Raw genomic sequence first — 21,934 nt, forward strand, 5'->3', positions numbered from 1 at the left:
TATGCATATATCTGCTACTCCAAATTCTGGCCAAAAGTCATCAGTGCTGATGTGCCAGCCTCGATTCTCCCCAGGTACAAAATTCCCAGAAACAGTACCAGCCCAAATATTACTGCAGAGGAGCACTGGACTGCAAACACTAACACTCCTTTGCCTTTCTTCAGGGAAATCCCATCCCATTACAGCCTCAGAAAGGAAAATTCCACAAACAGTTTTATTTATCAAAGGCTTACAGTAATAAATCATTACTGCAGTTGTTTATAAGCAACAACTGCTGCTTTTTAAAATGTCACTTTGTTTGAAAATTCCACACAACTGCCTATAAATGGTATTTGTGTAATTAAGGTTTGAGTTTATGATCATCTGAATCTTGCCTTTCCCACCTTTTTTTTTTATTAAGGTCTTCTAGGCCATAGAAACCAACTGACTTCCCACAAAAAAATCTATAAACACCCATTTTCTATGCTACAATCAGTTAGAGGGGAGCAAACAACCCCATTTTGTCAGGAGAAGCACGGGATGCAAATTTGTGCTGACATTATCCTGATAATCAGAAGGCAAACACTAACAATTCTCACCTAATGCCATTTGTTTTAGCACTAAACCACCACCATTTTTTACATAAATGTGGACAGGTGGGTGTGAACCTTACAGACCATCCTGTCCTGTGGTCACAGCCTCTTCATGAGAGCTGTGTCAGTCAGAAAGGGATTGATCCAATCCCCAAATCACACCCTGGGCGTTCAGAAAAAAGAGTGACCAAAATATACAGCAAGTTACACAATCAGCTAACACAAACAAGTCAACACTTGTTCACAAGCCAAAATAATGTTTGGTTCTAAAAATTAGTTACATAAAAACCCCTTTTGTTTATAAAACATAAAGCAATGTAGCACCAATATAGCAAGGACATTCACTTGGCTTCTCTAAAATCTGCCACTGGGATATCAGCAGAGTTATCAAACCAATGTATTAAAAACTGGCAGGAAAATTGACACTTCTAATAACACTCATAACATTATATTGTCATCAATTTTTTTTTTTAATTTAGGATCAGAAAACACAAAATCTTCAACTTAAATTGAAAGAAGCAGATTTGCATTGCCACTAGCACACAAGAACTCTACACTGGTCACAATGGTGCAAATGTTCCCCATTGCATCATCAACTGCTACTAAGTCGGTTATTTGTAACATTTCTTCTATGAAATGAGCAGCTACACATCACTGAGTGAATATGCCCATGGCCCTCAGAAATGTGTGACAGATGTAATGTCCATTGACCACATGTAATGTATTAAAATGTTTCCTCTATCTGATATTTCTATATATTGCTACCATAAAGAAACCTCTTTGCATTTCATTACTTTTGCATCTAGAAATTATTAAGTAGGATAGTCTGCACAGTCACCACATCTGTTATTTCTATAAGATGCAGAAAGAGAGGGGGAAAAGTCCAAATTAAGGTTGTTCAGGACACTGAAGTACAAACTACATATATGTATCTTTGAAGTTTTAAACTTACCTTTATAATTGTGGAGAATAAAAACATCCTGTGGAAAACATTGACAGCTGTTTAGGTCTAATCCAGAGTTTACTTAAGACAAATGATGCTGAAGACACTTGTGTGACTTGTATGGCAATTACAAAGGTAAGTTTAAGGGGAAAAAAGGGGGACTTGGTAATTGCAGGGTGTCCTGGGCTGGCAGAGGCAGTGCAGGGTGAGAACTCCCCTTTCCCTCACTGATGTTCCCCATCCATCAGACCAGCCCAAATATCAGCTCTTTTATTGCAGTTGATTTTTTACCCAGAAAAGCCATGTCATACTTAATTTTTACAATAGCCTCAATGAAAAAGAATAATTAGGTTTTCTTTTATAGGGGTAATATTTTTTAACTTCTAAAGAATGTTCTGTATGTAGACTGCTGGAGAAAAATCTATTTCAACCAATTACAGATCAGAGAAAGTGCCCCCCTCAAAACTACCTGTTCTAAGAATATGAATAAATGTGGCTGAAACACAGGTTCTAATCAATTTCCAGATTATAAAACACTTTTTTTTCAATTTCCTATATATACTCAAACAAAAGACAAATACCAGTATTTCTAAATCCAACAACAAAGCAAACCAAAGACACAAAAAATCCACAGAGTTGGCAATCTCACCATGTTTTTTATGTAAATTATTTAAATAATATTTTTCTTCTCACAGGGAGTCCTCTTCAGCTCTTCACATGACCAGTAATAAAAGTTTATGAATATGGCACAAAAGATCTGTTACTGTCTTCAGACAAGACTGTTGTCATTACCCAAATGAGCAGATTAATGACTTAGTCATGATTTTAGCATTTTCCTCTTTCACAGTAATGAGAAATAACTTGTAAACATTAAAATTTAAAAACAAATTAGTTGTCAAAAGTGTATCACAAAGACTAACATTAACATTGCTGATCCAAATAACAAGGAGTGAGCCAAATATGAATCCCCCCTCCAGGGATTTGTTCTATTGCACTACCAGGCAATTAACCTGACTTTCATTTAGTGTTGATATGATCAAATAAATAGATTTGTTAATGCATTTTTAAAATACACAAGTCAATGTCTTCCTTGGGAGGTTGATAATGGGCTGCACTGATCATCTCATATCATCTATCAGTTTGAAAGCAACTTATCATTTGTGAGTGCTTACTATTATATATGGAATGAAATGCCAAAAGCTACATAAAAAACATGTTTAAAATTAAAACCAAGCCTTGATTGTTGCATATAGAAATGTGTTCCTGCACTCCCCTGAATAACATTCTCCCAGCCTATTATTCCCAAATTTAAAATTAAATAGCTATTTCTTAGACAAATTTTATTTATCTTGTTCCTAGTCAGGTTATTTCTTGTGTGCTTATGATTTTTTTTTCAATATTAATCTAGTGTTTTGCAAAGAAAAATTGCACAAAAATAAATTGCAAGATTTAGGCCTAACTTCTGGTCTCCAAAGGTAAGAAATGACAGCCCTCTGCTGGCTAACAAATATGTACCCACAAGAAGGACATCTCACAACAGCTTTACATTGATACAACATTTAGCCAAGTAAAAATATATAAAAGTATATAGAGTAAAAAAAACTTGTAATACAGGGATGCCTGAAATATTTTATCTGGACCATTAGGAAACATTCTGTCTACTTCCTGTAGAAAACAGTAGGGCAAGGAAATGGCTGAATCCTGAATTATATGGACAATTCTGAAGAATACTGAAATTCCTCAAAGAAGTAACCTTAGTGGGCTTCAGTTTTCCATACAGCATTCAAAACCAGCAATAAATGTTAATGTAATCATTGTGTTACTGTGTCTTTGTTTTAGTCAATTAAATGACCCGCAGTCCACAAAAATGAAAAGTTGTCCAAAAAAAATACTGATTTTCTGACATTTTTATGGTCTTAAATGCATTTTAAAAGCAAATATCAGAGAGCTTATTGGCAGCCAGATAAAAATGAGAATCACAGCATGGTATTTGCCACAACAGTTAGCATTGTGATCCAACTTGCAAAGAAAAAATTGTTTTGGTCTCAGCATAAAATTTCATAAACATGAAACATGCATGAGAAAAATCAATACTAGTCCCTATATTTTATTCATTTTTGCCTGTTTTTAAAGACTTGTTTTCTACTTTGCCCTGAGGACCTGTACTGCAATTTAAAATAGAAAGACATACATTGTAAATAATCTGCACTTTTCCTACATTAATTTAAAATGTTCTTTAGCATAATTCTGACTGTGTGGAAAATTTACAAATCATGCTTTGCAAAGTGCCTCTTCATTAACTGTGCTGACTGGAACCGGTGTGCAGTAAAGGAACACATTGGCAGATTGTGCTTCATTTTCCCTCATTAGAAAAACACAGAAACCCAAAGGAACCCCCACTGCAGCTGCCCACAGGTGACAGCGTGAAACAAAGAACTGAAAGTGTTTATTTGAATATATTTGACCGTTGACTCAACGCCTGATAACGGCATTTTACCCAAAGAAGGGATCATTGACAGAGATAACTGGAATCAGTGCCCAGAGTGAAGAGGAGGGATGGGAACATTTCGCGCAGGTTCCAGGACGGAAGGAGCCCCCCAGCCCTGCACACGCAGGCGGCAGCTTCTCCTTCCCTTTCCAGAGCGGGACCGTGACCCATCCCTGGGGGCTCCGAGCGGCCTGGGCCGCGGGGAGGTGTCCGTGCCACGGCAGGGCGTGGAACGGGGAGACGTGAGGGTCCTTTCCATCCCAAACCCTTCTGTGATCTCTCTGATGATGCTCGGCTGAATTGCAGGGGAAGTCTGAGAAGTGCCCTGCATTTCCAGCTGTTTCTGAAAGCAGCTCTGAGGAGCGCCTTCACCCTCTGCGCACAAACCGCATTGTGCGCACTGAGCGGGGCGGGCACCGCGGAAACTTGTGAGAGGAATGCTCAGGAGAGTTTGGGTTTGGTGCTTTAAAAATGCAACTACCCAGGAAAGAATAATGGAATCACAGAATATTCTGAGTAGGAAGGACCCATAAGAACCATCGATCCTGGTCCTGCACAGAACACTCTAACAATCCCGCCCTGTGCCTGAGAGCGGTGTCCAAACGCTCCTGAAGCACTGTCAGCTTTGGGGCCGTGCCCACTGCCCTGGGGGGCCTGTTCAGTGCCCACCCTATGGATGAAAAACCTTTTCCTCGTATCTAACCCAAACACAAAAGGCTTGGAGAGGACCGGCTACCTCGCATTTCCACTCGGCACGCACTCCCTGCACGGAGAGAAGCGGAGGCTCATCTGGCCGCAGTGGGAGCCCGTGTGTGGGGTCCCGTCCCGGCCCGCGGTGGGATCCGTGAGGGGACGAACATTTCCCTGAGGGACCCCCCTGTCCTCGCGCCCCGGGAACCCGCCCGCCTGGAGGACCGCGCGCGTGCCCGCCAGGGGGCGCTGTCGGGGAGCGCGCGCGCGTGCGCGGGAGCGGTGCCGCGATGGCGGCGCTGCTGGAGCACGAGAGCCAGATCTTCCTGGAGCTCTTCCACCGCGACGGGCTCGTCGTGTGCGCCCGCGGGCTCGGCATCGACCGCCTGCTGCTGCGCTTCCTGCGCCTCTACTGCGAGCCCGCCAGCCTCGTGCTCGTGCTCAACACCAGCCCCGCCGAGGAGGTGAGGGCAGCTGCCAGCGCCCGCCCCTTCCCCTCCCGGCTGCGGCGGGCGCGTCCCGGGGTTGGCCGGCGGCTCTGTGGCTGCCCCGGCCGGCAGAGCGGCTCCCCGGTCTGGCGGGAGGGTGTGCGGGCTCCGGTGAGGGCAGCGCGGGGCGCGGGCCGGGCGCTGTGCACCGGCCCCGGCACAGAACCACGGAACGGTCAGGCTGGTAGGGAGCACAGTGGCTCCTCCGATCCCGCTTCCCTGCTCAGGCAGGGTCATTCAGGCCTGAGGTCGCTCAGGCACACAGCACAGGATTGTGTCCAGATGGTTCTGGAATATCTCCAGAGAGGGAGACTCCACAGCCTGTCTGGACAATCAGTCCCAGGGCTCGGGCACTCTCAGGGAAGAAGTTCTTCCTCGTGCTCAGGTGGAACTTCCCGGGCATCAGTTCCTGCCCGTTCCTCCTGTGCCACTGCTGGGCCAGGGAGCAGAGCCCGGTCCCTGCTCTGAGCCCTCCCTGCTCACACTGACAGGCACTGCTGAGGGCTCCTCTCAGCCATCTCCTCTGGAGGCTCAACAGCTCCAGCTCCTTCAGCCTTTCCTCACAAGAGAGAGGCTCCAGTCCCCTCCTTCTCTTTGTCACCCTCTGCTCCCGCAGCTCCGTGTCCCTTTTGTCCTGAGGTGCCCAGAACTGGACCCAGCACTGCAGATGTGCCCCAGCAGGGCGGAGCAGAGGGGCAGGGTCACCTCCCCGACCTGCTGGCAATGCTCTTCCTGATGCACCCCAGGATCTTCCAGGAGTTCTTGGCCACAAGGCACTGCTGGCTCAGGGACAGCTTGTTGTCCACCCCCAGGTCCTGGGGAAGCTGACAAACCACACACATTCGGGATTGGGGCAGTTGGATTTCTACTCCTGCAGCACAATGAAGTCCTAGTAACACTAATGAGCTGATAGCACTAAAAGATGATTTCTTCCCAGTTCTCTGTTCTTAAGGCAGTATTAAAATTGCATTTTCTCTGAAAATAAGATATTGAAATATAAGAAAATGTAAGCTCCTTGAAGTGTCAGTTGCTCATTTTTATGTAAGTATTGTCCAGTTACTATTGACTATGTAGATTTTTTTTTAAATCACCTAGATGAGTTTGAAACTGAAGAAAGTATGTCAAAGAAAAAATCATAATAATTCTGACTTCTTCTAGTATGTTATACTATCATGTCTTAATCTGTTTTTGAGAGCTCCTCAAAATTACCAGAGTATAATAAAGGTATAAAATTACCAGAGTGAAATAAAGGTGCTTTATGGATCCCTTTCTCTGGATACCACAATAATGTCTTGTGTTTTTATTGTGTTTGGTTTAGGAGTATTTTATTGATCAGCTGAGGTCAGATGGAGTTGTTCATCTCCCTCGACGCGTTACCAATGAAATTGCAAATAATACTCGATATGAATTTTATACACAAGGAGGAGTCATCTTTGCAACCAGTCGGATCCTTGTGGTTGATTTCCTTACTGACAGAATTCCTGCCAATCTCATTACTGGTAAGAGCATAATGAAATAAAGGTGAGAGTGTTCTGTTTGAAAATACACAAAGCTTAAAAAAAAACTCTATATGAAGAATTCTACTAACAGAATACTAACTACTATTGAGGTTGAAGAATTAGTCCTTCCCCCCCCACCAAGACTGAGGTGAAAGGAGCAAATATGTAGTTCTTTTGTTCCTTTTTTTTTTTCCTTTCAACTCATTAGCTTTATTTAATCATACACTTTAGAAAGGCTTTCAAAGAAGAATGATTGCACTTGGTGAAATCATGTCCTATAATGTCCTGGGATCTATTGGACACTGGCCTGTCATTAAAACAGATTTTAGATGTCACACTTTATGAGCCATGCACACTACCTATATTTTTGAATTAACAAATTACTCCTGATGACTTCTCATAAAAAAATACCTTTGTATTGACTTGGGTACTATGCACATAGCAATATTTCCAAGTAATGCTGTTACTGTAATTGTAAAGATTTGGAGAATAGCTTTCAACCTTTTTTTGTAGTTATATAGAAGCTATACATGGAAGATGTGAGAGCTACCCTTCTCTGTTCCCCTTCCCCTCAGCCACTCTTGTTTTTATGTTCCTGTCTAACGTGGAAACCCTGTTATAGCCTGGAGAGCTGGAAAAAGAGAGCTCTAAGAGCCAGGGATTTAAGAATATTTTACTATTTTCTAAGTGTTAACATCTTAATGATTAAACATAGCTGAATATTGTATGCTTGGAAGAATGTGAGTTTCTGCTTCAGAAGCTGTACCTCCTTCCTTTCAGTCAAGCTACAGCAAGTTCTACTGTAAAACCTTTTGAACACTTTTAGGCTGGAGTCAACACCAGATTTCTAAATTCAAAAGAAGTGAATAGGTTTTCTGGGCAACCTGTGGTAATTTCTCTTTTTCCCTTGACTCCTTTCTCTTTACCTTTCTACCCTACCAAAGAAGAAGAAAAAAAAAAAAAGAAGAAATACTGTAAAGTTTTAAAACTGGTGCTGTCCTTTATTGCCACAGAGCTGTGACAGGTTTTGCATTGCCACCAGAGGTCGGTATGAGAGCAGCTGCAATCGAGTGGTGGCTTCATTCTCAGCCTCCCAACACCTGGGTCTGTGTGCCTTGTCTGTGTGTGAGATTGTACAGCAAAATCTTGTAGTAGTGTTTCATGAGGAGATAACAGCAAAAGCCTTTCTAGGTGTTAAAAATGTCATTTGTAAAATCAGCGTGAAATAACATCTGAGGAACTCATAAATCCAGCTAAATGAAGGTAAGAAATTATCATTGCAGTAAAGCAGAAATATTCCTGGTGGTTTTAGCAGAGTAGAAATTATGTGCTTGACAGCACAGTGAAACTGATGCAAGTTGGTGTAGTAAAAAGTGGCAAGTTGTTTCTACCAAGGCTTACAGAGCAGGTGTGAACTCCCCTCCTAAGCAGGAAGGTATTACAATAAACACAGTCTTACTGACCTGTTAGAAATTCTGTCTTTCCTGTCCTGTCCATCTGGGGTCACATCTTGAAAAATTTGGAAGGTGTTCAGAGATGATCATTATTATGTACGGGAAAATTTGCTTCATAGGACAGGTCTAACAATATCTAGATAGAAAAAGACCTTGTAGTGGATTATTTCAGGACTTAATTATGAAAGATGAGCAGTTGTATGGAAGTCTATTTTCTGGATGCTTTTTCATTTAGCAAGCAAAGGCATATTAAAACCAATGGCTGCGTGCTGACTTGGGGAGACTTGTTACAGAAATTAAATGCTCTGTAAGTTTATTAGCTTCTGTAGGCACAAGATAAAACCTGTGGTGTTTGATGTCCTTTGCTTCCATTTTAGAAAGGCATTTATGATTCCCCGGGAAGCTGTGAACAGATACCACATGGGCCTGAATTCAGGAGGGGGAGAAGGAAAATAATGCAATGTTCTGTTTAACATGATTAGCATGAGGAAAAAACAAGCCTTGGTTTAGCAGGTCTTGGCTGAGTGAACTCTGAACTCCAGAAATGTTTGCCTCAACCACATAATTAAATTAAACTCTTGTTTCATTTCTCTTTATTGAAATGTGCTTGATAAGTCTTTTATTCCTACTGCACCCATAGCCATGAAGAAAACTGGTGGGGTACTCATATATTTGTTAATACTTGCTGTCCTTGAGTGTGAATATGGGAGAGAAAAGCAAAATAAATGTTTTCAGAAGTTCTTTGATTATGTAAACACTTGAACTGTTACCAGTTTAAGTAACAGTTGAAAAAGTTACTTGACATGTCTGTAATTCCAGAATTTCTCTAAACAAAAGAATTCAACTATCACAGCCTTGAACACATCAAACTTGCTTTGTTGTAACAATGTGTTATGTCATGCATCCTCTTTTCCTGCTTTTAAAAGACTCAAGTTCAAGTTATGCCTCAGGAGTAGAGAATTTTCCTAGCTAGTAAGTCCTGCCACTCATTCACAAGCTTTTTTTTCTTTCCTGTTAAAGATGCATTATTAACCCAGTTCTGTTATTTGGCAATTCCATGGTACTGAAACTGAGGAGTCACTTGTTTCAACCCCAGAAAGTTTGTTCAACCTTCATTTTAGATGACTTAAATTCCTGTATTTAAACAACAGTAGAAGAATAAGACAGTTGTGAGGAAAAATCCGTACAAACCTGGACCTTTCTGTATTTTTTTTTTTAAACTTGATTATTTTTTTTCTCTTGCCAGGTATTTTGGTGTACAAAGCACACAGAATCATTGAGTCCTGTCAGGAGGCGTTCATCTTGCGACTTTATCGCCAGAAGAACAAGCAAGGCTTCATCAAAGCTTTTACAGATAATGCAGTTGCATTTAACACTGGCTTTTGTCATGTGGAAAGAGTGATGAAGAATCTTTTTGTTGGGAAGCTTTATCTGTGGCCAAGGTGAGGCAGGTCTTTACTTCACTGGAGAGTTAAACTTAGAGGAAAGATGAAGGATGTTACAGTGGCTTCCCAAGGAAATGAGGTGTATGCAGTCACACTGCTAATCTGTGTTCCCTCCTCTATTCCCAAACAAAATTTTTTCAGATTTTGACAGAAGTAGTTTTAAAGATGCTGAATTTCTGAGAGTATTTTTGAAAATGGACTCCAATTGACTGTATTAAAGGAATGAACCTTATGGCAGAGCTCTCCTGTTAGTCAACAGAAATCACAGCAAAAAGTGACATTCTTTACAGTTTAAGAAAAACTTCTCTCACTAAACAAGAGTACCTAAGCCATGAAATTACAGCAGAACAGTCTCTCAGTTCTGCTATTCATGGACACGTTTGTTTCCAGCTGTTCTGAAACTCCATGCATCTCTTTCTACATGTCAGATTATTTCAATCTTCTTACACACCTGTGCTGTGTATGAAGAACATTTTTTGGTGACTGTTAAAAAACTAATTGCCAAAATGCAGCATGCACAGAGTCTTCCAGGAGTAGATCCACAAAAGGAGCTGAACACTCTGATGACTCAGTCAGTGCTTTTGCCCTGGGCAGGAGCTCTGCCCATTTGTTCCATTGGTCCGGGCTGGAATGTGTTTCCCTCCTTCTTAAGGAATGGCTCCTCTGCATTGTAAATTCCTTAACAGTCTTTCAGTATCCCAGGGAAGTAGAAGTGGACATACCTGGGCTAGGAAAGGTTGAGTAGAAGGTCTCTAGATTTCCTTCCTTGACTTCCATGAAAAGACCTGGGGCTGCAGGCTGCAGTAAGGGAAATGTCCATGGAGTTGTAGAGGTCAGCAGCCATGGGGTTCTCTGAGCCTCCTCCTGTCAGGAACAGTCAGGTGGCATCCCTGGATCTGTGCTGCTGGAGTGGCTCCAAGGACAGGCTTCCAACAAGGACCTGCAGGTTGGCATTGCAATGAACCTCTTCCAGTTTCTCCCTGATATGATTTTTTGGGGCTAATTTTAATATTTGTTATGTGTGATGATGATGCAGAATCCAGTGCAGTAATTTTCCATGGATCATTCACCAGCACTGTAGGCTCACATGACTAGAATGACTACAGTCATAATTGTGGAACAGATGGTTTTCCAGGGCTGTTCATAAGATTGCAGTCTTCACATCAGTAGAAAATTACTTTGGAATTAACTTAGTTGTTTACATTTTAAATAATTGTAATTGTAGTTTGTACAAACTTTTGAATAATTCTAAGTCAAAACTATCCATGTGAATCTTAAGAAGCTGTTTTTCTCCTAGATTTCATATAGCAGTGCACTCGTTTTTAGAGAAGCATAAACCTGAAGTGGTGGAAATTCACGTGGCAATGACCCCTGCTATGCTTGCTATCCAGACTGCAATCCTGGACATTCTGAATGCATGTCTGAAGGAACTGAAACGTTACAACCCAGCTCTTGAAGTAGAAGATCTATCTTTAGAGAATGCTATTGCTAAACCTTTTGACAAGGTAACAATTCTGATTGTTCTGCAGTGTCTGAGTAACAGGATATAGATCTCCAAAGTGCCTGCCATGCAGACAGAAATGTTATTTGCAAAATAAATAACCAGCAGCAGCTCAGTGTTCTCCCATGACATGTTTATTACTGGTACAAGGGGATGTAATGGTGATGTGACAGTTGCCAGTAGGGTTTTTGATGTATTGGTGTTATTGTTCTTCCTTCATTTCCAAAGTCCCAAGAGTAAGAACACCTCAATTCATGGTTATAATGATAATTGTTGCTGCTGTTATTAAAAAGACAGCTGCAACTTCAGCTCAGAATACTTTGGAGAGAAGTATCAGTAATTGCCATACACGTACTCTCCCTTTTTCCTTTTGAATTTCTTGCTTGTGTTTTTTATTCTCTCTAGTAGAAGAAGCACTGTATGTACTAGACAATATGCACATGCAGGCATCTGCTGTATCATTAATCATTATGTATGTCAATAACTTTGGGTTCACTGTTATTTTTGACAGATCTGCAATGTGTGGCACACATATGCTTTTGTTAGGGTGAAATCAACTGTCATAGTGCAACACAGTTATTGGTTAACTGATTTAATCTGTATGGAAGGCCTTCTGTACTTTTAAATATTTGAAGGTTCTTTCTTGGGGTCTATAAGTTGCACATCTTCATGGTACCTATCTTGATTTTGGAAACTAAATGACATTATAATGGTTTTTTCTGTACCTAAGTAAAGGACACTAGATACTAAATACAACAGGCCAGTACCAGTAAAACAAGGGTGTTTTTTTATAATTTCACCAATATTTTATTATTAGATGGTGAGGAAAAAATGTATTGAAAGCATTAAATTGTATGTGTCTGCTAATTGCTGAAATGTGTTTCATAAAGACATCTATATTATGTTAACTTTGTTTTGATATAAGTTACCATATTTTAGCAAACATCTCACCAGTACATATTTATTTTGGTATCTGCAATAACTTTGGGAAACCAGAGCCTGTAAAGTTAAAGTGGATTCTCAGCGTGTTAGAAGCTATAATGCAGTGCTGTATGTTTGACACTCCAAACTTTCCAATTTTAATTTCCAGACAATCCGCCACTATTTAGATCCTCTCTGGCATCAGCTTGGAGCTAAGACAAAGTCTTTGGTGCAGGATTTGAAGATCCTCCGTACTTTGCTACTGTATCTAACCCAGTATGATTGTGTCACTTTCCTTAATCTCCTGGAGTCACTGAAAGCAAGTGAAAAAGCTTTTGGTGAGAATTCAGGTAAACATGGAATAACCATACAAGTTAATGCATGAAACGGTGCAATGTTGATGTTTTTAATTATCATTCCCAAACATATGAAAGTATCTAATTAGGTTTTACACAACCAGCCATAAGGACGTAGGTTTTTATTGACAGATAATTCTTTCATCTTCCCACTTAACTGCTGTTACTTAACAGAGTGAGATTTGCATCACATTTTTGTCTTTTATTAAGCTGGTGATTACACAGCAAGCAGGTAGGGCAGGTATTCCAGCTGAAGATCTGGAGCTTTTATTGCAGAGGGTTGGAACACATACACATTGCAGATGTCAAACTACTTACTACTGCTTCCTTCTCATTTCCTCTGCAGGCTGGCTGTTCCTGGACTCCAGTACTTCAATGTTTGTGAATGCTCGAGCTCGAGTTTATCGCATTGCAGATGAGAAACTGAATCAGAAAGGCAAAGGCTCAGGCTCTGAAAAACGTGATGTAAAGAAGGAAAATGGTACTGATCATTCCTAATTTTAAGTTTAAGAGTGTCACACGATTCCAAGTGCTTTGCATATTATTACTTGTACTCTGGTTCCCTGCATGAACTTCCACAGCTCAGGATCTCAGTCTGTTAGCTGGGATAAATTGAGATACAATTTAAGTTCCCAAAGCATATGATAAACAACGTAAAAGAGTCACAGAGTAGGGATTCTCCTAAGCTTGCTCAGCTGATCACTGGAAGAGCTTTTGTGAAATTGTTCTTGCATTACATTGATGTTTAGCTTCATCTTTATTATCTTATGTGAAAGAGTAGGAGGCTGTGGTTGCTTTTATTAAAAAAATATATTCAGGAGTTTCAGAATTGAAGAATGAGTGAATACTTCACTGTTTTGCTTCACAAAAGCATTTATCTCCATTTTTAAATTTAAGAGTGTTCTCCACCTCATTAGCATAACAAGTTGCATATGTAGGCTGTTGAATATCATATGTGCCAACAACCATCATACTAATGACATCTAACCACTGATTTAAAGTCTGAAGGATATTTTGCCTGCAAGAGCTGCTATGTTCAATCTTACTTTGTTTCAGAACTGAAAAGGGAATTGGTTCTAGAAAGTAACCCAAAATGGGAAGCTCTGAGAGAAGTACTGAAAGAGATTGAAAATGAGAATAAGAACAGTGACAACCTTGGCGGTCCAGGTGAGAGAATACTAAATTATGCAAGTTTTCCAGGAATTCTACTGGTTTGTACTTCTGCTTGACCTTGGAGAGAAGGAACTAACCCTTTTCTGTAGTTTTATCAAAGAGCTGGTTTAAATTTAGTAATTTGTGGCCTCAAGATGAGGAATTTTTGTACATTATGTACATAAACTATGTAAAATTAAACTCTTAGTAGGTCTTGCTCTAAAAGAGAAATGCTGTTCCTACAATGCAATACTTTTTAGGAAAGAACCTTCATTATTCTGAAAAAACATTTTAGGTTACATTTCAGTAATCTACTGATAGCTTAGTTCCAAGCCAAATAAAACAGACATGGAGATTTATAATGGTCAAAGCACCATTCACTCATTTCTGAAGTTTGGGTTCAAAACAAAAGTAGGGGTTCTGTCTTACACCCTTTCTAACTTGCACATTCTTCTCATGCACCTGAAAATTTGCTTTGCATGGGTTGCATATAAATGAGGTAGAGATTAGGAGGCAAGGAAGAGAGTCTAACTGCTTTGCTGCCTTTCCTATTTTAGGGCTTTTCATTCCCTTAAAATTTAGCAAGTTTTATTTTAGGAAATAGTAAGGGTAAAAAAGTGCTCTTTTCTCCCACCCACAGTGTTCTGACTCTGGGTAAGAACTGGCTCTCTCTCCCAGTGTTGTAGGAGTTTATCTGAGTCAGCTTGCAGAGAATTGTTATTCACCAATGTCAATAATACTGTGTGAAACATGTGTTTTGTAGACTCTCTAACACAGCTGACAAATTAGAATGGTCTAAATTAAGTTCTCTCTTATTCCACATCTTAAAAATGAGTAGTTGTTTGAGTATGTTTCAACACGCACTGGATCTGCCTCATTTCCAATGGTCAGATGGAAAACTTTATGAATTTAGATATTGTAAGAAAAAGGAATGTTGAACTTCCATTGATCTACTCTAATTTTTTTTGGTACAAAAAGCCATGCAATTTAGATTCTCTCAAAGTCCAGAGCAGCTGTGGCAGCCGAATGTGAAGGCATTTGGCAGGCACAGGGCTTGGATCAGTGCAAGCCATTGGCTGGGGAGGTGCTTTAGCTGGGTAAGAAGCACAGCATTACAGGCTGTAAACATGGTATTGTTTCTTGACTGCAGGGCAAGTGCTCATCTGTGCCAGTGATGACCGAGCCTGTGCACAGCTCAGGGAGTGTATTATTACTGGAGCAGAAGCTTTCTTAACAAGACTTTATAACAAAACCTTCGGAAAGGACGAGAAAGCTGCAGAAGTGTGGGTTAAGGACAGAAAAGCCACGAAGTCCAAAGGAAATGCCAAAGCAGACACAGGGCCTCAAGCCAAAAAAGCCAAACTGACAGCTTCTTCAAAACAAAATAAACAGAAGAAGCAGCAAGACCGGACTCTAATCCAAATGATAGGGAAAACTGAGGAGGAAAAGAGAGAGGAGGTGGAGGTGGAAGACAACAAAGAATTAAGTAGTAGCCAAGAAGGCAACATTGAAGAGACCATTGCTGAAGATTTTGATTTCAGCTTGCCCTCAGATTGTTACTATGGGATTTTCAAGGACCCACTGACAATTATCCACCCGCTGCAGGGCTGTGGGGATCCCTACGCGCTCACTCGGGTGCTGCACGAAGTGGAACCCAGATATGTTGTGCTGTACGATGCAGAACTCACTTTTGTTCGGCAGCTGGAAATCTACAAGGCAAGCAGGCCTGGGAAGCCTTTGAGGCAAGTTGACTTGGCCAGGGTAATTCTAGTATGAAAAGAAAAAATTGGAAGTGCACTGTCAGCAGTCAATGCAGAACATGCTGCTGTTCATTTTCATTAGCTACCTTCCAGTTCCTGTTGAGCACTTCAGTTTAAACAAAAGCAGAATGTCTGGTGTAACCAAAAGACAATTTTTACTTTCCAGCAGGTATTTAGTCCCTTAACGGCAGAAACATATCTGTTAAAAAAAGAAACAATTCCAAGATCTCTGCTTCAATGATTTTAGTGGCAGTAGATCATTTTCAGGTGGAGTAGTCTCATTTTAAACCATCTCTGAAGATATGATTTTTAAAGAAAAGGATTCATTTTGGGTTTAATTAATTTTCACATTTCCTGATGTTCATCATGCTGAAGACCAGTAATTCAGAAACTGTAACAGAGAAGCAAGTAAAGGAAACACAATAAAGAAAATTAGTATTTGCAGTTATAGCAACTGACAGAAAGATCACCACATTGGGTATGTGTATTTAATACACCTGGAAATTGCAAAACTCAGTTTTATGAATAAATGTCACATACTGATTAAAAACATAGAAAACTTAAAATTTAATATGCTATTAACTAGTCAGGCATTTACTGCTACTAACCTTAAATTTAGTGGTTGTGAATTCTTTTAACTTAATACAAAGTTTTGTGACCTCTTTTGTTTTTCTCTTTTGTACCTACAGAGTTTATTTCCTCATATATGGGGGCTCCACGGAAGAGCAGCGCTACCTCACAGCTCTGAGGAAGGAGAAGGAGGCCTTCGAAAAACTCATTCGGTAACCCAGTGTAACTGCCTTTAGAATTAGTGTTTCATGTAATTCCCCAATATGCTGGCATTTTAAATAGAGTGAAGTTCTTAACTGTGTGAAGGCTTTAAATAAACTTTTAATTCAATTCTTTGTCAGATGTAAAGACTACTTTCCTATTGAGAGTCACCAAAAAGTCAAAACTTTCCTTTTCAAAGCACCTGCTATTTTGTTTATTAATTTTAGCAGGATTTAATATTAACATAAAGGCTAATCAGCGTCACTTGAATTTGGTCCTAATTGTCTGTGAAGTTCATTTGTGTAATTGTGTTTTTGCAGGTAACATTTCTTGTAAGATAGTTCCTAAAGCTCTTATAACCTAAGTCAGTTGGGGAAACAAAACATTTCCTCAGACTGCATAAGACAGTAATTTTACTGACAGTGCATTCTCAGCAGGTTTCAGTGCTTTTACTAGCCATTAGTTCCTTTGTAAAAGGAAAAAACTAAAAAAACTGAGAAAATTGCATTTCTGATCGGGCTTGCATTTAGTATTAAATTATATATAATTTTACATCTGGATGAAGGGTATTGAAATATTTCAATCTTCTTTACTCCTGTATTTGCAGTTTTTAGTGTGTGTGTGTTTGTGGTTCCTTAGAGAGAAGGCCAGCATGGTTGTTCCTGAAGAAAGAGAAGGAAGAGATGAAACAAACTTAGACCTCCTCAGAGATGCCAGACCTGCCTCTGCCTCTGCTGACACACGCAAAGCAGGTGAGCAGCTCCTAGGTCAGCCCTGCAGCCCAGAGCTTTCCAAAAGTCCCTGAACTATTGCACCTTAAATCTCCCTTAAAGTGCCTGGGGCAGAGACACGCTGTACATTGGCTTCATGCTAAAGAAACATTATTTCCCAGTGACAATGAACTGGGGGTTCCTTTGAAAGTACAGGTTAATGAAGTATTTGACCATTAAGATGGATACTATTTGGATTGCTCCTTGTCCATTCTTGGTTATGAGGCTGCCTAGTGCTGCTTGTAGGAAGATAAATTAAAACATAGAAACTGAAGTCTACAGATGGTCAAAGGCAGTGTTGTCCTTGAGCTAGTAAATGATGGGGATTTCTTTTCATCTTGACAAAACATGCTGCCTGGGTAAACAACTGCACATTATGGGTGTGATCGCTTTCTTTGTAGTCCTTTTTCTTTTGTTGCAATTCTAGCCATATTTTTGTTCTTTTCCTCTGAGAGTATGCTATGCCTCTGCCTGTTTTTCTTTACTGTTGTTTCTGTAATCCTGCTCTCCTTTGCCATATGCTCTCTAATCTTTGCTATTACATCTTTTGTGGCCTTGGTGCTGCAGTCTTTTTATGTGTCCTGCAGATCTGTAGAGCGCAGCACGTAATTCCCACAATAAAGTGCTGTATTTCTGTGGGAAACAGCTGGAAATAAAAGGGATCAGCTTCATTATCTTGTTTTGCAGGCAGCCTTTTAAAGATTTCCCTGATTCATTTAAATAATTTTCATCTACAGTTTAATCTCCTTCATTGTCACCTATACAAGCTTTCAGCAAGTAGCATGGTAGTTCTACCAAGTTGCAGAGCACGCTCCATAAACTATAGTATATATTTAGGCAAGTAATTTTTTTCTCTAACAGTTAAAAATCAAATGAAGTCTTTATTTATTGTATTGCTGAATTTGAGGTATAACTTAAGATGAGAAGTCCATCCATTGCAGAAGCCTTGGCAAGACAGAGGAAAACAAGCAGAGCAGGATGTACGGGGATAACTGTGTTCATTTTGCTCTTCAGGTGGACAGGAACAGAAGGGTGTCCAGCAAACCATAATCGTGGACATGCGGGAATTCCGTAGCGAGCTTCCATCGCTGATCCATCGCCGTGGGATCGACATCGAGCCCGTGACTTTGGAGGTTGGGGATTATATTCTAACCCCCGACATCTGCGTGGAGCGGAAGAGCATCAGCGATCTGATCGGCTCCCTGAACAACGGCAGGCTGTACGCGCAGTGCGTGGCCATGTGCCGCTACTACAAGCGGCCAGTTCTCCTCATTGAATTTGACCCCAACAAATCCTTCTCCTTGATCCCACGGGGCTCTTTACAGCCAGAAATTTCCAGCAATGATGTTACTTCTAAACTAACCCTTCTCACACTGCACTTCCCAAAGTTACGAATCCTGTGGTGTCCCTCTCCCCACGCTACTGCTGAAGTCTTTGAAGAGTTGAAACAAAACCATCCCCAACCCGACGCAGAAACAGCGATGGCCGTCACCGCAGACTCCGAAATTCTCCCCGAGTCAGACAAGTACAACCCTGGGCCTCAGGACTTCCTGCTGAAAATGCCAGGGGTTAATGCAAAGAACTGCCGTGCCTTAATGACCCACGTTAAAAGCATCGCAGAGCTGGTGATGCTGTCCAAGGATGAGCTAGCCAAGATTTTGGGTAATGCTGCCAATGCCACACAACTCTTCGACTTTATTCACCTGACCTATGCAGAGGCACTAGCCAAAGGAAAAAGCAAAAGATGACTCATGAGATTGTTCAACACGCAGCACAGATAAGCTTTTCTGGCACAGTACTTTGGCAAATACATGAAATATTTTAATAAATGCCCCCTCTAAGATAACCAGCTGTTCCTTGCTAATGCTATTCCATCAGTTTTAATATGTGAGTTAATTATTACTGAAGGCAAGTTTCAAGAGGAAAAAAAATATTTTTAATAGAGAAATGTGAATTATTTTTATTCTTTTTAAAGCACTTCAACCAATTCTATAATACCAGTGAATTAACTAAATTTCTAACTGAAATTAGAAATTTAGAAAATTAGAAATTTCAGTTAGAAAACTGAAATAAATTTCTAACTGAATTAACTAATTTTCACCAAGACCATAAGAATTAAGTGCTAAGACTAACTGATAAAGGTGTTTTCTTGTGAAAGTTATGATGTTTTGTTCAAGTTAAAAATGTGCTGTGTTTTGATTGGTCTGGGTGACCTGCTGCATGATACAACACTGCTTTTGCCATTTTTAATGTCTCACTCTCTGGCAACTGCCACTTTTTGATTGACAGTGATGAAGCTATTTGAAACACGTTGTGGTCTTTGCTCAGGAGTTTATTTAGACTATACTGGGACTGAATCCTGAATTTTAGAACCTGACCATAAGCCTTTGTCACAGTAAAATCCATTTGTATGCTATGCTCTACATTTTGCTTGCTTACTTCACTACCAGTTACACTTTTTACCATTCCAAAGCCAGTACAGCTCTGTCTTGCTAGATTTTACAAAGTGCTTTCCTTTGGTCTAACTGGGTAGAGATTCTGTGGTACCACAGTGCAACTTAATTTTGAGTGTGCCTTATTTATACTTTTAAGAGGCTTTGTTTTTTACTCAGTTTTGATAGCTCTTTCACTTGAAAGTGAAAAATCTGGGTACACAATTGGCACTGTTCCTTTATACCAAAGAATATTTCCTCTTGTATAATGCAGTCATTTTCTAAGCAAGGTTTTCCAAAAGTGTTGAAAGTTCTTCCAATATTGGCTTCTTTTGTGTCCTATTGCTCTTGTATTTTTATGTCCCAAATCAACTGTCTGTCAATAACCTCAGTAAAGCCATTGTCACCTAGAAGATAATACTTTTAGCATTTTGTGTAGCATAAAAGAGGGAAAAGTTTGTCAATATGTGCATTGTTAAATTATATATTCTACATTGAACTTTGATACAACTGTGTACAAACTGCCATTGCCAAAAGGGTTGGTCCAGTGTTATTCCATGCTAATGTATTTACATTTGCTATTTACAAAACCTTTATCTATGACTTGCACATGTATTTATATGATTCTAATGGGAACAACAGATTAATATTATCTCCTTCATGAAAGGAGAAAATATTTTTTGTGTTCAGGTTTGGTAAAAACTGTACTGTGCACTTTCAGGTAAAATGTTTATTGTGCATTTTAAGTGTGAATTATGAATTGTTAACTTTAATCTGTGGTTAAGCTATGATAAATTTCCAAGGGAACATTTCTCTGCAGATGCAAATTTTAGTATTAAATACACCCATAATAAGATTAAAATTTGTTCATTATCTTGTTTTTCATTCGGCTGAATTGATATCAAGACATTTTTATTTTTAGTGTGTGGTTTACAATCCAGATCTTTGGGTTTCTATTGCCCTAGATTCTAATTTATTTAATATGAGAAGAAGTCTTTCTGTTTTGACTTTTGCTTATTCAAACTAATATTGTGAGATGTGCAGAGGAGTACAAGTGTCCTGAGTGCATGATTCAGAAAAGGGCAGCTGAGCAGCCTTTGAGAACAGACATTGCTTGTGCAAGGAGCATTAGGGTGCTCCAGGAACTGTGGCTTTGGGGTTTTTCACAGATGCTGCCTCAGCTCTCTCAGTGAGGTTTGGAGTTTTTGCATTGATGTGTATGGGGTGAAAATGAAGGCTGTGGGTGATAAAGCTGTAGCTTTGTGTTGTATGCTAGATCAAAGTTACATCATGCAATTAAATAATTATTTGCTAAATATTTTAATGAAATTGCCTCTTGCTTATATGTGTGGAATTTTCCTTTTTCCTTCTCTGTGCAGGATTTGCCCCTTTTCTCTAGAACAGCCACAAGTATATGTTGTTGCATGTCATTACTGCCCCTGTGCTTTGGCATTTCACCAGATGAGGTGTGCTGGGCAGTTAGAGCTGTGCCTCCTGGGGCAGGAGGTACAGCCTGTGCCCCAAGGTGGGAGAGGTCCCGTGTCCTGAGACCACTTCTCCCTGAAATTAGAGAGCCCAAGGTCTGCCTGAATGCAGTCACAGCACAGGCTTGGGTGAATGATGGAAACCCTCTCTTTGACCAACAGTCATGGAATTTGTACATCTTGGCATTGCTGATGTTCTAGACTTGTGCTTTTTTATTAAAAAAGCAAACACAAACACCCTTCAGTTTGGGAGTGTCTCAGCTTCTTGCTTGTCCCCAAACCAAGACCTCATGTTCCCAGGTCCCTCAGTAGGTGAAGCCCCTGGGAGGGGTTCACATGCTATAGAGTTGCCAAGTTCCTCCTTTCTGCAGCTTCTCCTGGGCTTTTGATCACTGACAGTTCTTCTGGAATAACCACACAACCTTTTAGAAGCAAATGTAGCTTACATTAGCAAATCTATTTAGGACCCTTTTATGTACTTCAAATTAAATCTGTAATACCTTGTTAACTTTGAGGTACCTTCTTGCATTGAACTTACACTTGCATTGAAAATACACTTTTGCATTGAAAATACACTTCTTGCATTGAAAATACACTTACCAATAGTATCTGCACCTTCTTAATTCACATGTCTTGATAAGGTTTTGCAAGGAAATACTCAAATGTTATGAGTTTCAGTGCCATTTTTTATTTTGAGTACAAAATATTAGGAAGTCATCTCCCAGACTCTTCAATACAAAGAGTCTGACCGTTTTTTAATTTGAGTTTTGATCTGTATTTTGAAAGCTTCTCCTCAATAAATTAAAGGGAAGAAATATCCTCTGTCACCGTCTTGAAAACAGGGAAGAACTGTTGGGTAGCTTGGCTGGCCAAGACTTAGCTGAGAGATGAATTCTTCCTGAAGTTAGTGAGGGTAACCAGGGCTGCTACACTGCTATGGTGATTTGTTGTCTAAACAGAAGATGTTGCTGCAATATGTCAAAATGGGCCTGTGTATGTACTAATTTTAGCATCATTTTTTTTAAGCATGATAAAATTACCTTAATCCACACCATCTGTAAAGCAGACTTCCTAGGAATCTTTAATCAGGACTAAACAGATACCATTTTCTCAGCTTGCATTTTACCCTAGTTCTGTCTGTGAGAGCTTCCCTCTATAAATTAAAGCACAGTTTTCATTTCTAGGGTCCTCAGTTCCTCATTGTTACT

General features: G+C 40.0%; 1 protein-coding gene across 3 annotated transcripts; it reads left to right on the forward strand.

Annotated features, from left to right (window-relative positions):
- Positions 1-4,955: 4,955 nt before the first annotated feature.
- ERCC4 (ERCC excision repair 4, endonuclease catalytic subunit) lies at positions 4,956-20,560 on the forward strand. 3 transcript variants are annotated; one of them, XR_011681819.1, is made up of 12 exons: positions 4,956-5,157; positions 6,500-6,680; positions 9,381-9,576; positions 10,877-11,084; positions 12,171-12,351; positions 12,704-12,838; positions 13,414-13,524; positions 14,660-15,251; positions 15,959-16,051; positions 16,680-16,792; positions 17,825-18,810; positions 18,871-20,560. XR_011681819.1 is itself a non-coding variant. In XM_071444203.1 (11 exons), the coding sequence occupies exons 1-11, from the start codon at positions 4,984-4,986 to the stop codon at positions 18,556-18,558; spliced, it is 2,718 nt and encodes a 905-aa protein (XP_071300304.1). In that variant the 5' UTR covers positions 4,956-4,983; the 3' UTR covers positions 18,559-20,560. The 3 variants fall into 3 exon arrangements, 2 of the variants coding, with proteins under 2 accessions (XP_071300304.1, XP_071300305.1); XM_071444203.1 differs by having other exon boundaries at positions 17,825-20,560; XM_071444204.1 differs by lacking the exons at positions 4,956-5,157; positions 6,500-6,680 and having other exon boundaries at positions 9,576-10,525; positions 17,825-20,560.
- The last annotated feature ends 1,374 nt before the right edge of the window (positions 20,561-21,934 follow it).

Source organism: Agelaius tricolor, unplaced genomic scaffold, assembly GCF_023055355.1.
Source record: "Agelaius tricolor isolate 1412-34295 unplaced genomic scaffold, bAgeTri1.0.p SCAF_19, whole genome shotgun sequence".
Lineage (NCBI taxonomy): Eukaryota > Metazoa > Chordata > Aves > Passeriformes > Icteridae > Agelaius > Agelaius tricolor.

Coding starts and splice junctions, on each gene's coding strand:
- ERCC4 (XM_071444203.1), top strand. CDS start 4,984: ATGGCGGCGCTGCTGGAGCACGAGAGCCAGATCTTCCTGGAGCTCTTC. Junction 9,577..10,876: donor AAGCTTTATCTGTGGCCAAG/GTGAGGCAGGTC, acceptor TTTTTCTCCTAG/ATTTCATATAGCAGTGCACT. Junction 12,352..12,703: donor AGCTTTTGGTGAGAATTCAG/GTAAACATGGAA, acceptor TTTCCTCTGCAG/GCTGGCTGTTCCTGGACTCC.